Raw genomic sequence first — 16,165 nt, 5'->3', positions numbered from 1 at the left:
AAGTTACTGAGACTACTACCTCAGTGACCAAATGTCCAGTTTTGCCAGACTTAGGGGCTCCCCAGAATGCAAGACATCAATGCTGAAACTGACAATATTCCAGAGAGAGCAGCTAATTAGTCTACTGTCAAGCCAAATAAAATTTTCCATACATACCTGTGGTAAATTAAATTGAAATCATGTGAGAACTGATACTATCTTTTTTTTTTTTTTTTGGTCCTGACTGGCATGTCCTAATTAAGGAGAGAATCAGAGGAAGGCTATACTTTTAATTACATGAGGTAAAAAATGAATCTGCTAGTGAAGTGATACTGACATAATTTTTAGTTCATAAAATATGTCAAATGCAGCAAAGAAAATTAATACGCTGTCTCATGTCTTTCAGCCATTTTATGATGAAAGACTTCTTGCCAAAAAAATTTTACTTGATTTAGGCATCACCTTTAAGATGAATCTAAAAGTCCTACAATCAGTTGCTTCTTTATATTAAAAAAACATTAAAATCATTCAGTTCATGCTAAACCTATAACCCCAAACCAGACGATCACCTATGAAATATTCTGATTCAGTTGTGCACTGACAGGTAACAAACAGTCTCATCTGGACTAAAAGCATATGATATCCATTACATTCAATGGTACGTCCAGCAGCAGAATCCAGGAATCCTGAGACTGTTCTAGAAGTAGGATTACGCCCATGCTAGAGAACATGCTGATAACTACTGAAACTACAGAACTGGTAAAGCTACTAACCCACGAGCTATAGGAAAGTGTACCAATTATATCTGAAACCAAGAAGAACAGAAGCTAGGGTAAAAAGAATTTTAAATTTAGAAAATAGATTTTGCTGAAGGTAACTAATATGAATTTAAGTAAGCAAAATGACATCTGATAAGGTTCTAACGAGACATGAGATCAAACAGTGCTAAAACGACCTGCAAATGACAATCTGACTACCTAACTGGGAAATCTCTACAACAACTGGAGCAAGCAAAACCTCCCTTTCAAATCTGTTTCAAGATTAAGTCTCAATGATGAAAAGTAAAAATTAAGTTATATGTATGAGAAGACTAAATAATAGCACCAAGCTTCCTATTTCTGTGTTTCTGAATCTGTGACTTCTATTGGTAGACCTTCCACTAGAATTTAGTCCAAAAAATAGGCTTAATCAAAAAGATGGTTATACTTCATCTACAATGCCAATTTCCCTTATCTAAATTAAATTAACACTTAGGTTCACATCTTCAGTCAAACAGATAGTTAAGGGGTACCACTATACTTTTGATTTATGTCTAAAAACGGGACAAGAATCTAAGCATTTCTGGTTGAATAATTCCCAAGGGGGCCTGTGGTAGCCAATTTACTGAGGGGAACATACAGTTATGCCTTTTTCTCTCTCAGCATTTGAAAAAAAATTATTTTTTACTCTGTGTCTCTCTGTGTATGTATGTGGGGGGGGGAGAAAGAGGGAGAGAGAGAGAGACAAAGACAAAATGTTTGTGTGTGTCTGTGGAGAGCAGAGGACAGCAGATCCTCTGGAACTGGAATTATGTGCAGTTGAGACTCTCCCAGAATAGGTACTGGAAAGCACTCTTGGGTCCTCTGTATGCCCTCTATTCAGTCCTCTCCTCACTTTCTTATACATTTTCCCTCATTCCTCAGAAGCTCAACTGAGAGGATTTCACCTAAGAAGTGAATTTGGGGGTGGGGGTATGGATGCCCATCTAATTGCACCCTAGGCTGCTGAGGCACTCCCTTTTTTAAGAGGCATGTCACCCACATAGGGTGAGTTGGGGGACATTTATTACTGCCTGGAGTATATAAATGCCACCGCGTATTTCTTTCTTCCTAAACCTTAAATAACATGTCTTTCATTAGATTTTTTTTCAACTCCTAAAAGACAAATAACATTTTTCATGGCAAAAAAAGTAGGTCATAGGTATGAATGATCTTCTCCATTTTCTGACCAGAGCTCAGCCAACAACAACCAGGTATTCACGTTTGCTAGGATTCATTGACACTGATTAGGATGTCCAGGTCTCAGAATAGTAAAATGCAACATGAAAGTCCCAAAATAAAAAAAGCAACCCTTCCACCTAAGTTCTTCAAGAAATGAGGACCTATGTTTTTATAGGTGAGACTTCTCTGATGTGGTTAGGGTAAGAATGCAAGACATTACCTACACATAGACAGCATATAATTTTCTGTAATGACAGATTCTAAAGGAAAGCAAAAGCCTCCTTTGTTCCCATTAACACTTAGAATACACAGGACAGGAATTGCTGGATAATGGCACTGAGATGGTCATTAAATCAAGCAAGACTGTAGCAGTTCAAAAGTAAACACGAACGGAGTATGATCAATTACATGATCAGATGAACTTATCACTTCTCCCTAGTATCTTTTTAGAGACCTGTGCTACATACCCATGTCCCTACAGGGAATAAAGAGGGAATCTTAGTTTAAGAGAAGGGGACCAACACCACATACAGGACAGACTTAAACCATATCACCCCATGTTGCAGTTAAAAATCACAAACAGTGTAAAACTAGATACAAAGAGCAGAAAGGCCAGAACCCAAGTAAACAGAAAATGGAGACTATGCTGCATCTCCATGAACTGATTATAGCTCTATGGGGAAAGAAATCAGGAAGACCTATTTTTTGAACCAGTACTGCTCACTGCCGAGACAAGAGTAAAAACAGAAAAACAGAGTAATTCTCCAAGAGAGAAGATCTGAATTTATCAAATTAGAGTGTATCCAAAACTAAAATATTTGTGAAATAATTTAGAATTACTCTTGAAAGCCAATGAAGATGTTAGTACTTACCGAAATATGGTGTGCATACATTGGCCTAGACAGAAAGAACGCTGCATCGTGAGGTGTATGAAACTCATTACAGAGCACGTCAATTGAAGGCACTCGCTTTATGTAATCTTCTGTACTCAGATTAGATGCTAAAAACCCACCAAACTGTACTAGAGTATCATGACACTAAATTAATAAGACAAAAAAAACAGATGTTAACATTTCACAAAACCAACATAAACCCTTTTTCAAATGATTAAGGTATGTTTTTTTTGACAAAATTTTGATTGGGAATTAAGTATCCAGATTTTTAGCAGTACAGGCAGACAGAAATGAAGGGCACTGAGTTTAGTGAAATACATGAGGGCCAGAAAGGCAATTTTCACATATTCCCACTTGTACATAAAGCCTATAGTAATGTTGAGTTCCCAAAAGTAGAAGAGAAGAGTAGATATTAGAGGCTGTGGGATCTTTAATATCAAAGAACATTTTTACATAAAATAAATAATTTCTAGTTATGTACAGCCAGCACAGACTGGCTACAGCTTATAGCAATTTGTGAAATATAAAGACCTAGAAGAAAGGAGCTCAGTATTTCTCAAGACAATGATAAAAGATAAAAATAGCAATTACCAATTTCATGATTTACACATCTAGATACCGTTAATGAATTATGGCAATGTACCTATAAACATGCACAATTACTAGATATCAAATAAAATTTTTGAATTAAAACAAAGCTTATATATTCATATACTTATATTAGTCAAATATATTTTCTATATGGTCCTAAAAAAGGGGGGGAAAGAACATGCACTGTCTAGGCACAATGACACATATCTATAATATAACCCAACACTCAGGAAGCAGAGGGCAATCATAAGCTCAAGGCCAGCCTGAGTTACGTCTTTATTTTATTTATACAAATATTCAGTATAAAACCTGGAGTAACTGCAGTAATCAGGAAAGTAAAAAGGAACAACTATGGTGGGGGGAAACAAGAGAGGAATAATAGGATACAAGTGACTTGAAGGGGGAACTAGAGAGAAAAAGTAGATCTTTAATTCAGGACAGGAAGGAAAGTAAATACAAAAGGACAGGAAATGAGGGCCAAATAAAGGGATGTCTTAAAAAGTCACAAGGAATCATGCTATTAACTACCTACATAAATATATCCATAATACATGCAAATCAATGTTTAATTATATCGTTTTAATGAAAATTTATCATCTGAGCTGACAATACTGCCCTTAAGAGCTACAGACTATTAACAAAAACTCCAACACTGGGTATGAAAAGCCCCCTTTTAGTTGCTAACCAAGGACTGTCCAAGAGACTCTCAAAACACTTATCTAAAAGTCCTATAAAACAATATGCACAAACAATGAGAAGTCAACACCTTTGTCATTATTTGTAGAATATATTACACTCAAAAATATTTTATTAGCCAACAAAATGTGTTTAAGTATTAACAATCTTATTACTAAGAAGTAAAAGATAATATCTACTTTCCCACAACTAAAATTACAGATTTCCAGAGATCAAAAAAGAAGGCAAACAATCTGATACTGGTCTTTCATAAGATGGAATATCTAATTAACTGAAAACCTTACACACAACCTCTTCTACACCCATCTCTTAAATGTCATAATTTGCAGAAATAGAGGCCCTATTTAGGGAAATCCTATTTGACATTACAGATGGTTCACATTCATATGGTATGTACAAATGATATGTTTCAAAGGACATTACAATCTCTATTTTATCAGGATTAAAGAAAATTTCTCTCTACACCAAAGCTTCGTTCACTTACCTGGTCATAGAGCTTTCCCACAAGTTTTAAGTGTTTCTCTCCACCCTCCTGAAAAATTACTCCATTCCTCTGCTGAGCCATTAGTAAACAGAGTGGAAGAGCAAGATCATGGTCCAATAGTGCATCCTTTAATCTCTGAGAAGATTTTTTAGTGTTTCTGATCTGGCCAAAATAACCACCCTATACAAATAGAAGAAACAAATTTACTGCCTATATGCAATGTACTCCAAGTTGCCTCACTGGAAAAAGAAACAGAAGAAAGTTGAGACACAAACATTTCTGACTGGGGGCTGGAGAGATGGCTGAGCAGTTAAGAGCACAGGCTGTTCTTCCAGAAGACCTGGGTTCAATTCCCAGCACCCACATGACTCAGAACTGTCTGTAACTCCAGTTCCTGGGAAACTGACACCTTCACACCAATGCACATAAAGTTAAATACACCATAAAAAATCTTAAAAAAACATTTCTGACCTAAGAGTTACAATCCAAGCACCTGGAATGCAAAGTTCAAGACCATCCTCAACTATACAAGTTGGACGTCAGCTAGGGCTACAAGGGAAACTCTCAAAAAACGGGCGGTGGTTGTGCATGCCTTTAAACCCAGCACTTGGGAGGCAGACACAAATGGATGTCTTTGTTTGAGGCCAGCCTGGTCAACTAAGCAAGTTTCAGGACAGGTTCTAAAAGTCTTTAAAGACCCCATTACTAGTACATCACAGCTCTTAAAAAAGAAAGTAGCAGTAACCGAGTGGTGGCAGTGGACACCTTTAATCCTAGCACTCGGGAGTCAGAGGCAGGTGGCTATCTGTGAGCTCAAGGCCAGCCAGGCCTAGAAGAGCTGGTTTCAGGACAAGCTCCTGTCTTGAAAAAACAAAAACAAGAAAAAGAAGGTAGCAGTGGTTTTGAAAGAACACATATATGGCTTTGACATTAGGCTTTAGGTACTTATATACGATCTGAATTCTATACTATGACCACACATACAGAATTGTCTACTCATCTGTGTGAAACATGTTCTACAATCCACAGGGGATAAATAGATAGTACCAAATTCTACACAAATTATGTTTTATTTATGCATATATACCTATGACAAAGCTTAATTAGGCACAGAAAGAAATTAGCAACAATTAGTAAAATAATCAGAATGATACAATAAAAGTATGCAAACATAGTCACTCTCCAATATGTTGTTATACTGCATTCATTCTTATGAGATGAAATGCCACTTAGGCATAGTGATGAAGAATTAGGAAAGTTAAGCAAAGGTTACTTGAATACAAGCATATTACAGTACCGCCAACTGATAACTAAGACTACTATTCACATAGCCAATATGAAAACCCAAGATGGCTTGTACAGTATGGATATGCTGGCCAAAGGGATAATTTATGGGACAAAAGTAAGCAAGAAGAAAGGCTAAAGATTTACATCATTCTACACAGGATGGGCCTCAAACTGAAAAACAATATATAATTTTTTTTACAATTCTTTTCTCTTTAATTTTGAATTGTGGTTAACCATGGGTAATTGAAACCTTGAAAAACAAACCCATAGATACAGTGGGACCATAGTACATTTGATTTTAAAAGTTCAACGAACAGGAAAAGTAATTCTTACCTCAGCCTTTAGTTGCTCCCCACCAGTCATGGCCTCTAATTGCTCTGTTGTCATTTCCTCTGTAATTTCAATTCCTGCCATTTTCTGTACCACTTCTTTCAATATTAGTAGGTCAAAACTAATACAAAAAATTAAACCAGTTAAAATTTCAAATATAAAAATTATAAAATAATTAATATACTGAGAATCTTTATTTAAACATAAAGAACAAGAGGGAACACCAAGGCTTGCTTTTTTATTTTTTTAAATAAAATAGTTATATCACTTCTAGTACTACAATAGAAATATTTCATGTTTACCTTTGATTTTTTTAACCTGGATTAATTTGTAGTTTGGGGCTAGGATACAAAAAATAAAAGTAATATGAAACATACTCAGATACTATTTACCCAAACTTCATGTTTTCACTCGCATCCTCCCTGTCCTTCCTCCCCACCCACTAAATTCCATGTGTTAAGGCCTTGATCCCAATGGTGGCAATATTTTTGGAAGATTCTTGAAACTTTAGGTGAGGTCTCACTGGAGAAAACAGGTCCCTGGGAATATATTCTTAGGGGCAGTATCTTGTCCCTGACCCCTTTGCCCTCCCATTCTCACACCTTTTGTCTGTCTCTGTGTGTCTTTCTGTTGTATCTGTTTCTCTCTTTCTTCTCCTCACGTTCTTCCTCTCCCCACACACACGTCTCTTCCCTTCTTGCTCTCACTTCTGTGAGGTGATAGGTCTGCCCAACCACACCACCTTAAGTGGTGATATTCTGCCTCACATCATAGTTGCTACCTCCAGACTGAACACTCTGACAATGAGTAGAAAAGAGAACACTCTGACAATGAGTAGAAAAGAATCAGTCTCATATGGCTTTCAGGAATTTGTCAGAATGACAAGAAAGCAGCACAGAATACTTTACAGAATGAACAGGAGAGTAGATGATTTAAGCCATGCTCATTTGCTCCTTCAAATGTTTAAGAATGCACATTAGCACAGAGCCACGTGTTTACAGAACTGCAGCCATTACCAGAGTAACTCTAATATTTAATCTACTGTTCATAGTTCATTTTCATCAATTGCCCCAATAATATTTTCCTTCTCCAATTCACGATGCTCAATAAGTTTCTTAGAGTAGATAGCCATCTCGCCAAAACTCCAAATAAGAAAAATGAATACAGCCCTACAATACTCATTTGTAAGTTGCTTACTTCTCATTTACTTAGGTAATATATCCTTCTGGAGTCTTTGATGGAGTTGAAGAATAGATAGTTATAGTTTTCCTTAGTTATGATAAAAGATAAAGTAGATATAAATACTGTAACTGTAATTCTTAGTTGATAACTGTTTTGTTATGTGTAATTTTACTATGTTAAAGTTAAAGCCTTTCTTTTTTGTTTAAACAGAAAAGGGGGAAATGATGGAGGACTCCCATTGGCTAATAAAGAACTTTATTAAATAAATAAATAAACTAAATATGTATTTAATATATAATATTATAATATTAATATAAATAAGTATATAATATTACTAATAAATAAACTTATATATAATTAGAAAAGAGGGGGTTAAGGAAGGAAAGAAAAAAGGAAAGTGCCAAGTTGTAGTACTTGAACCTAAAGTAAAAGTTTTTGCAAAAACACTAAGCATGTTCTAGCTATGTGGTAACAGTTATCCATTTTTTGAGACACAGTCTCACTATATAACCCATAGTAGCCTCAAATTCATGCTTATTCTCCCCTAGATGTTCTGGAATTATAGGCATCTCCCACAACACCTGGCTAGGTATGTACATTTAGAATTGTCAATGAAAATAACACTTTGTGACTTCAATAACTTTCTTTAATTACATAATTTTTCCAAATGTAAAAGCACACCTATCAGTATACAAATTATTGGACAAGGTATACTTTTCTAATATTCTTATTGAGGATTCCTTTCAATTTGTCATGCTTTCCCAAATCAGGCAGTTTCATGCAAACTAATACACAACTACCAATGTAGCATTGAGATGTATTAAAACAGTTTTAATTAAATGGCCACAAATACGTATTGACAATAAAGCAAACTAAATTATAGATTAAAACTAGTGTTCTCATGGCTTGTAGAAGTAAAGAAGTAAAATACAGAAGTGACAGAGATTACAAAGGTAGCAACAGTGTCCCAACAAAACCGAGATATTATATATTTTTATTTTTTCCCAAAGCCAAAATAGCACTGTAGGAAATTAATTTAGCACCTGTTTGAAACACCAAAGAGCTTTTATTTTTTGCTGACTTTGTATCAGAAACTGTCTATAAACAAAATAGTTATCTGATTATAATCAATCTAGTGGTGCTGTTTATTCAAAGCCTAAGCATTGCCGCTGGCCCCACAGTATGTACAAAAAAAGGAAACAGTTAAAAATCATATAAGTCTTACATGTCCCTAAATTCACATTCAAAAAGTATTTTTTTAACTATATACTCCCTTAAAGAAACATTCTATCAAATGTGTAATGTAGTAAAGAAATAAACAGTGTAATGTTTTGTCATAAAAGAACATTTAATATTCCTTATTAAACATGTACTCAAAAATCTTAATGGTAAAAATAAGTTAACTGTCCTTTTAATGAGTTTTATCTGTAGCCAAATATTATATTGCTAAAGAAACAATCTCTCTGTATTAATTTCTAAATTGTATTCAAGATTCAATATATAGACAGGCACAGTAGCACATGACTCTCTGGTGTAGCAGTTCCTTCTGTTTATGTGTTGCTTTCATTGGTTAATGAATAAAAAAACTGCCCTGGCAGAGTTGATAGGGTAGAACTTAGGTGGAACTGAATTCTGGGAGGAAGAAAGCAGAGTGAGAGAGAAGCCATGGATCCTCAGCCTAAGACAAACACTGGTTAGAATCTCTGGTAAGCCACTGCCACGTGGCCATACACAGATTAATGGAGATGGGTTAAACTAATATGTAAGAGCCAATAAGAAGTTAGAGCTAACGGCCAAGCAATGTTTTAATTAATACAGTTTCTGTGTGGTTATTTTGGTGTAAACTAGCCAGGCGGCCAGGACAAACAAGCGGCCCCCATCTCTCCTTGAAACAACTCTAATCCCAGTACTCAGGAGGCAAAGGCAGTCCTCTGTGAGTTTAAGGCCAGCCTAGACTTCGTAGTGAGTTCCAAGAAGGAATTCAAGGCCAGTCTGGATTTCGTAAGTGAGTTCTAGGATGACCTGGGCTACATGGTGAGATCCCATGTCAAAAAAACTAATTCTATATACACCCAAGCCTAATACTTAAAAGGTTGAGAAAACAAAGGTATGAATTTTGAGGACAGTCAGAAATGCAAATGAGACTCTCTCTTAATGTATTATACAAATAAGTAGCCATTCCAGTTAAAATCTGAGTCTGACAAAGTAACAGTAATGTCAACATTCCAAATCCACCAGAAGTGCTTGAATTATTGAATTTCATATCCATATAACTTACCTTTTGCCTGCCTTTAATTGATTGGCTACATACTGAAGAAGACCAGCAAGATCAATCGGGTATTTACGGAACACTGCACCACAGAAACTAGCCAGACCTACATGAAATAAAAAGTTATGAAACAAGATGTATTACTATAATTAGTATTAATGTATTAGTATAATTTCAACAAATTCAATTTCTAAAATAAAATGAGGCATGAAAAAATTTTAGAGATTTATTTCATGTGTGTTTGCGTTTTCCAGCATGTTTGTATGTGGCCATGTTCATACCAGCTGCCTAAGGAAGCTAGAAGAGTGTATTAGATCCCTGGAACAGATGCTGTGGGTAACTGTGACTGCTGTGTTGGGTGCTCAGAACTCTTGTACTCTTGAAGAGTAGCCAGTGCTCATAACCATGGAGCAATCTCTCCAGTCCCATATGAATTAAGTTTTGACTGATGTAACGGAATGGAGTTTTACAATACCAATACCTAATGTTTATTAAGTATACATATATAAACATATTATCTTAATTCTTACAATATCTTAGGTTAATATAAACCTAACGAGGCGAATTGAGATGGATCACATAGCTTGATGGTGGTGGTAACAGTACTAACTAGGCAATAATTCAACCTATGTACCCTGATCAGTTAGGACTCAGTCATGTAGAATAATACCAAGCAAACTCAAAACAACCAAATTCCCACCCATAAAACAGAGTCAAAACAGACTATATCTAAGTTCTATATCTAAGAACATGTTACAGTTATAGACAACAAAAGAAACAAGCAACTTTCCTAAAATCAGACATAGACCTTTTTATTTTATACATATCAAGGTCTTGCCTACATGTATGTTTGTGTACCACATCCTAGTACCCATAAAGGTCAGAAATTGGTGTCAGACTCCCTAGAACTGGAGTCACAGAACATTGTGAGCCACCACATCAATTCTGAAATTAGAACCCAGGTCCTCTGGAAGAGCAGTCAATGCTCTTAAATGCTGAACCAACTCCACAGCCTAGAAAGACCAATTTGAACCAATAATCCCTTTCACTTATAGAAGAGAGAGGAAACCCCAGTTAAGACTAAGAGGAAGAATGTCTGGAACTTATCTAACAGTTATTTGCTAAGCACCTATATAATTAAACCAACATAGTCCTGCCCTTGGAGCTTAGAGTTCAATAAGGAATTCAGAAAACTGAATGAATATGGTGAATAAAAGGTTCTGATAGTACTAGGAGCAAAAAATTAGACTTCTAGATGGTTTGCATTAATAATGAGTTTTCCAAAAAAATGACTTCTTGTTTGAAATCCAATGATGACGAAATCAGAAGATGAACTGAATGAAATGAATGACCATGAAAGGGTATCTAAGTAGAAGAAAGAAGGTACAAAAGGTCTATGAATGTCACAAAACTTCAGTATTAATGGAATTAAAGATTGACAAGTGGAGGGGGGAGCTAGACTAGTAAGGGCCTGATTCTAAAAGACTTGAAGCACTTACTTGTAGCACTTACTAAGTATTTCATGGGCTAAGTAAATGTAGAATGCTTGCTTAGTATGTGTGAGGGACTAAATTCAGTCCCCAAAAGAGGAAAAATCAAACTTTACAGGACAATAGGAGTCACTACAAGATTCAGATTCACATACATTACAAGAGGAAAAAGTGCATCCTCTCATAACACTAAGAAAGAAAGGGAATGTCAGCTTCCAAATGCCTCCCCTAAATTCTCCCGTCTACATACTAACCCAGCCCAACTCTGCTTAGCTTTCCTGATCAGATGGCACTTAATACATTCAGGCTGGTATGGCCAGAGATTGCTTCCACAAATTCTATCATAGTAAAAAGTAGTTTCTTGAGTAAAGAAAGTTAATAAGTACTTAATAAATCTCTATACAGACCCAAGGTCTCAGACAGTTTACAAAAGAAGCAGAGTGGCCAATTATCCTCAAGAGTGCTTGAGAAATAAGCCCCTAAACAGAAAACACAGGGTAACCAAATAAAAGATAGCGGTTACCACTTCCTTAGTATCACCAATAGTACTATGAGCCTTAGAAAAAGAAGAGCACTTACTCTGAAGCCAGTTTGAGATGGTGGTGTCATCATGCTTCATCTTCTCCTTTTCTGGATTAGCTAAAGCTTCAATAATACAATCTTTCAAACATTAAGAAAAAATTATCACATCAGTAACAAAGACCCTTAGAAAAAATTATCACATCAGTAACAAAGACCTTTAAACCACCACATCTTGAGGGAGAAATAGAAATAACTATACTCATTGTATATCAACTCTCCGTTGCCCTCTTTCTCATTTTCTAACACGCAACATTCCACCTGATTCAACGTTTGGTAAAACAAGGTCTGTGCTCTCACACGTGTGCATGCATACACACACACACATAAAATTTCTCTTCCAATACTTTGTTTGATCAGTCAAATGGAGCAAACTTAGATCATTACCTAAGGAAAACAGAAAGAGTAACTAAAACATTCAGCATTTAAATACAGGGACACATGATGTCTATATACGGCTTCACATGAAAGGATACAGGCCAAAACATCATAATTCAATGAAGTGAGGTATTTCAATGAATCTACAACAGGTGTTATCAAGTTATCATATTTCTGTATTTGTGACAAGATCTGGAAGAACAAGAAAGAGTAAGTTGCATTAACTAAATAAAAACTTATATGCTAATTAATATTCATACATACTTATCCAAAATTAGAAATAATACAATTAAAGTGGTTTTTCTATTTTACATATATTTATGAATATAGATAAAGCATATTACATATTACAATTAATGCCCTATACAGTATTTTTCTAAGGCTACATTTTCCATTTAGAAAACAATTCTAAGAGGTCTAAATTTGGATTTTGGAATGGTAGAGGCCAGTCCTGTTTTAAATGTTATTTAGTCTTTCTAAAATGGATGCTTTGCTCTTTCTTTCAGGTACACATTTTTAATCTTGTCTATTTTCTTTGCGTTTTGTTTTACCAAGAGAGAGAAAAAAACATGACGTTGGATGGCTAGGAACGTAGCAAGGATCTGAGAGGACTTGTGGGAGGGGAAAGAATATGATCAAAATATACTGTATGAAAATTTCAATAATGATAATTTCAAAAAAATAGGTAATGCCGGGCGGTGGTGGCATATGCCTTTAATCCCAGCACTTGCGGGGCAGAGAAGCAGGGGGATTTCTGTGAGTTTGAAGACAGTCTGGCCTACAAGAGCTAGTTCCAGAACAGCCAGGGCTAATACAAAGATATCCTGTATGGAAAAAACCATTTAAAAAAAAAAAGAATGCAACACTGTTAAAACTGGATCAGAGGGAAACACTATTCAGATGCTTCTAAAACATAACAGTAGTTCTGTTGTACATTACTAGAAAACTGATCAATATTATGTAAAGTTCTGTTTTAAGAATAAATTGGCATTTCATCAGCTTTTCCCCAAAACATCTTAAATTTTACATCATTTCATTTCCACTTGTACTGATTTAAGGAAAACCCCTTAAAATAATATTAACTTCAAAACGTACATAATCAAACAAAATGGTTGGATTGCTGTGGCTCAACTTGCCAATTTGTCTTCCTGAAGGCTTCACATTTTCCTTGGTTAGACGCCTATTAGGGAGAGAAATGTCAAGGTTCATACTAAGTACCATTACTCAGATGTTGATAAGCTCTGCTATATCATGAGAAGAAAACTGAAACACACAAAATGGATCCATACAAACTACTGCATTTTCATATACTCTGCAGCAGAAGCTGAACTTTCAAAGGGAATTTCAAAGTTTAAGAGTTAGTTATCTATAAAGAATAAAACAACTTCTTAAAAAAATCATAATTATTTTATATTTACCAGGTTTTGTTTATCAGTTCAGGGATTAGTGGGGCTTCGGACCCCAACAGTTCTTTCATTTTCTTATTCAAGGTACATAATTTTTAAAATTAACAAATTATATCCCTTTCATTCTTCTTTATTTCTTTTGTACTCAGTATACTTTTCCCAAGATTCTAAAAACCTGTATCAGTTAAACTTATAGCTCAACACAATTATTACATAAAATTGGAAGCTTTTCTCAGATGATTACATAATAAAAGCAGAAACTCTATAAACAGCTGTGTGATAAAAAGCAATCCATTAATTAAAACAATGTTATAATGGGGTGCTTCCTCTTCTTGTTTCTACATTCCCATTCCCTGCCAGTGGAGAAGAGAGCCAACTGGTTTAAACTGGACTCCATATTCTCTGCCTTCACACAGCACCACCTTTTTGGGTGGTTCTACTTGCCAGGGTTTACACTCCCCCTTCTCACATACACTATATACTTTATTCTATTCCCTCTGTCTTCACCACCCTGAAGGGAAAAATAAGCAAAACTAAAGAAATGCTTTCTTGATGGCATTCAACCTTCAAGCTACCAGAGTTTCATGCATAGAAAACACAACTGATAAGCATTTAATGAATGATTTGAAAACATAAAATTACCCAAACAACGCATTAATATACTCCACTCTCAGTGTAAAAAGTTTAAGCCGCCAACTCATAGTTTGGTGAAACAGTTACAGTTGAAATATAACAAAATTCCAAGGATATTAAAAATTCTACACACATTGTTCTACACTAACTTGTACTCATATATGCATTTATATTAATGCTTTCTATGACATAGAAATACAAAAATGAGAGCTGTTCTTGATCTCAAATTTGGCCTAACTAAAGACTCATATTTAAAATCATTTTTTTGAAATTTTCCCATTATTTTTTGTTTGTTGTTTTTTTCTGCCAGTCTCACCTCAGTAGGAAATAAGGGCGGGCTCAAATTCATTGTCCTCCTGCCTCAGAGTGCCAAATACCGAGAATACAGGAGTATGCCAGTACTCCTGAGAACTTTCTTTTTAAAAAGCTAGGAAATCTGAAAGCAGTACTTATATCCTATCAATAATATGAAAAGTGAAGATAGTATGATCATATTGCCTTGAATATACATAAAAATGCCTGAAAGGATAAATAAGAATCTAAATACTGGTTACTTCACATATCTCTTTCTGAAGAGAATTGAGTGTGTAAAGAAACGGATGAGAGACATTTTACTGAATACCTTTTAAAAATGTATATATCTTATAAGGGCACAATGTGATGTTCTTTATCTGTATAGGCCCTCCAGAAGGAATCTGTCAAACTATCATTTTATTGCCTCAAAAACTTACTTTTATATTGTGGTGTGAATCTCAAACTAATCTTTTAGAAATTTTGAAATATACATTATTATTATTAACTGATCACCACACAGTAGAATATATAACTAAAATTTATTTCTTACATCTAAGTGAAATATTGATTCCTTTGATCGACATTTCTCCTTTCCTTCATCTCTTTTCCCCCCATATTTCTCCTGCTGCTACTGCCTGAGAACCACTTTTCTCACTTTAAAAAGGGAGGAAATTCTGTCAATCACTACACTGACAAAATGGGAGAACACTGTGGTAACTGAACTAAACTAGGCATAGAAAGATAAAGCTGTATAATACTTGCATATAAAATCTGTATACTCATTTACTGAAATTGAAATCATTTGGCCATATAATTTTCAAGAACTTTATAAAAATACAAAAATGAAAAAACTCTCATTGCAATGTGCCTAAGTATAATGCTAGTATAATTTTCCTAAGGTGTACTAGATCTACAAATCAATTGTGTTTGGCAGTATGTTCTGGGGAAGGTTTCAGAGACCCGACATTTGAGCTCACTTTCTGAGGATGAAACACGGATGCTAAGGGAAAACTTGTACAAATGAAGGAAACAAAAAAGACATACAATGGAAGTAAGGCTACATTCATACATTCAGGTAAACAAGTAAGCTCGGTAGAACTGCTAAGTATAATCATTAAGAAATGAGCAGGGAACCCTGACTGCTCCTTGGACTGGAGAGGGAGGGGGAGGGGAGGGAGGGGGAAGGAAAGGGAAATGGGAGGAGGTGAAAATTTGTAAATATGGTAGGAAAGATCAAGGAGTATCTCTCGCATCACCATGCCATAAAGTTTGCCCATACAGCCTGCCAAGTACTGTCAAGTCACCCAAGGATTTTGAAGTGAGGTAATAATATGAGATACTATACTATTCCACACAAAAAAAAATTAAGGCTGTTGTTAAAGAGTACAGAGAATCAAGAAAATGATAAAGCACTCACTCAGTACCTAGCACAAACAATAACACTAACACACACACACACGGCCTGATCATTCTCATATATATATATATATATATATATATGTGTGTGTGTGTGTATATACGTGTTTATGTACTATGTTATGATATATAAAACCTGACCTGTTTTTGATAACCTAGACACTGTATCTGTAGGTTTAAGCCAAATCTCTTTCAAGCACCAAGCCTACAGTCTCCCCAACAATTACTTCCTAAAATAACTTCTCCCATAAAATAATTAGATATTTTCTTCTGTCTATT

General features: G+C 35.2%; 1 protein-coding gene across 8 annotated transcripts in view; it reads right to left on the bottom strand.

Annotated features, from left to right (window-relative positions):
* Thoc2 (THO complex 2) overlaps positions 1 to 16,165 on the bottom strand; it is a 118,575-nt gene that overhangs the window by 33,608 nt on the left and 68,802 nt on the right. For all 8 annotated transcript variants that reach the window (XR_005283826.1, XR_005283827.1, XM_038316073.1 and 5 more), the window contains exons 16-22: positions 13,233 to 13,317; positions 12,236 to 12,329; positions 11,760 to 11,840; positions 9,700 to 9,796; positions 6,243 to 6,360; positions 4,623 to 4,802; positions 2,831 to 2,995 (exon numbers count right to left, since the gene is read on the bottom strand). Coding sequence is in view for 6 of the 8 variants with exons in the window: in XM_038316073.1 (XP_038172001.1) it covers positions 2,831 to 2,995; positions 4,623 to 4,802; positions 6,243 to 6,360; positions 9,700 to 9,796; positions 11,760 to 11,840; positions 12,236 to 12,329; positions 13,233 to 13,317 (820 nt within the window). In the remaining 2 variants the exon portion in view is untranslated. The remainder of the gene's footprint in view (positions 1 to 2,830; positions 2,996 to 4,622; positions 4,803 to 6,242; positions 6,361 to 9,699; positions 9,797 to 11,759; positions 11,841 to 12,235; positions 12,330 to 13,232; positions 13,318 to 16,165) is intronic.

The sequence above is a fragment of the Arvicola amphibius genome, chromosome X (genome assembly GCF_903992535.2).
Source record: "Arvicola amphibius chromosome X, mArvAmp1.2, whole genome shotgun sequence".
Classification (NCBI taxonomy): domain Eukaryota; kingdom Metazoa; phylum Chordata; class Mammalia; order Rodentia; family Cricetidae; genus Arvicola; species Arvicola amphibius.
Note: the sequence above shows the minus strand (reverse complement) of the source record. Positions and strands in the feature narration are given on the sequence as shown.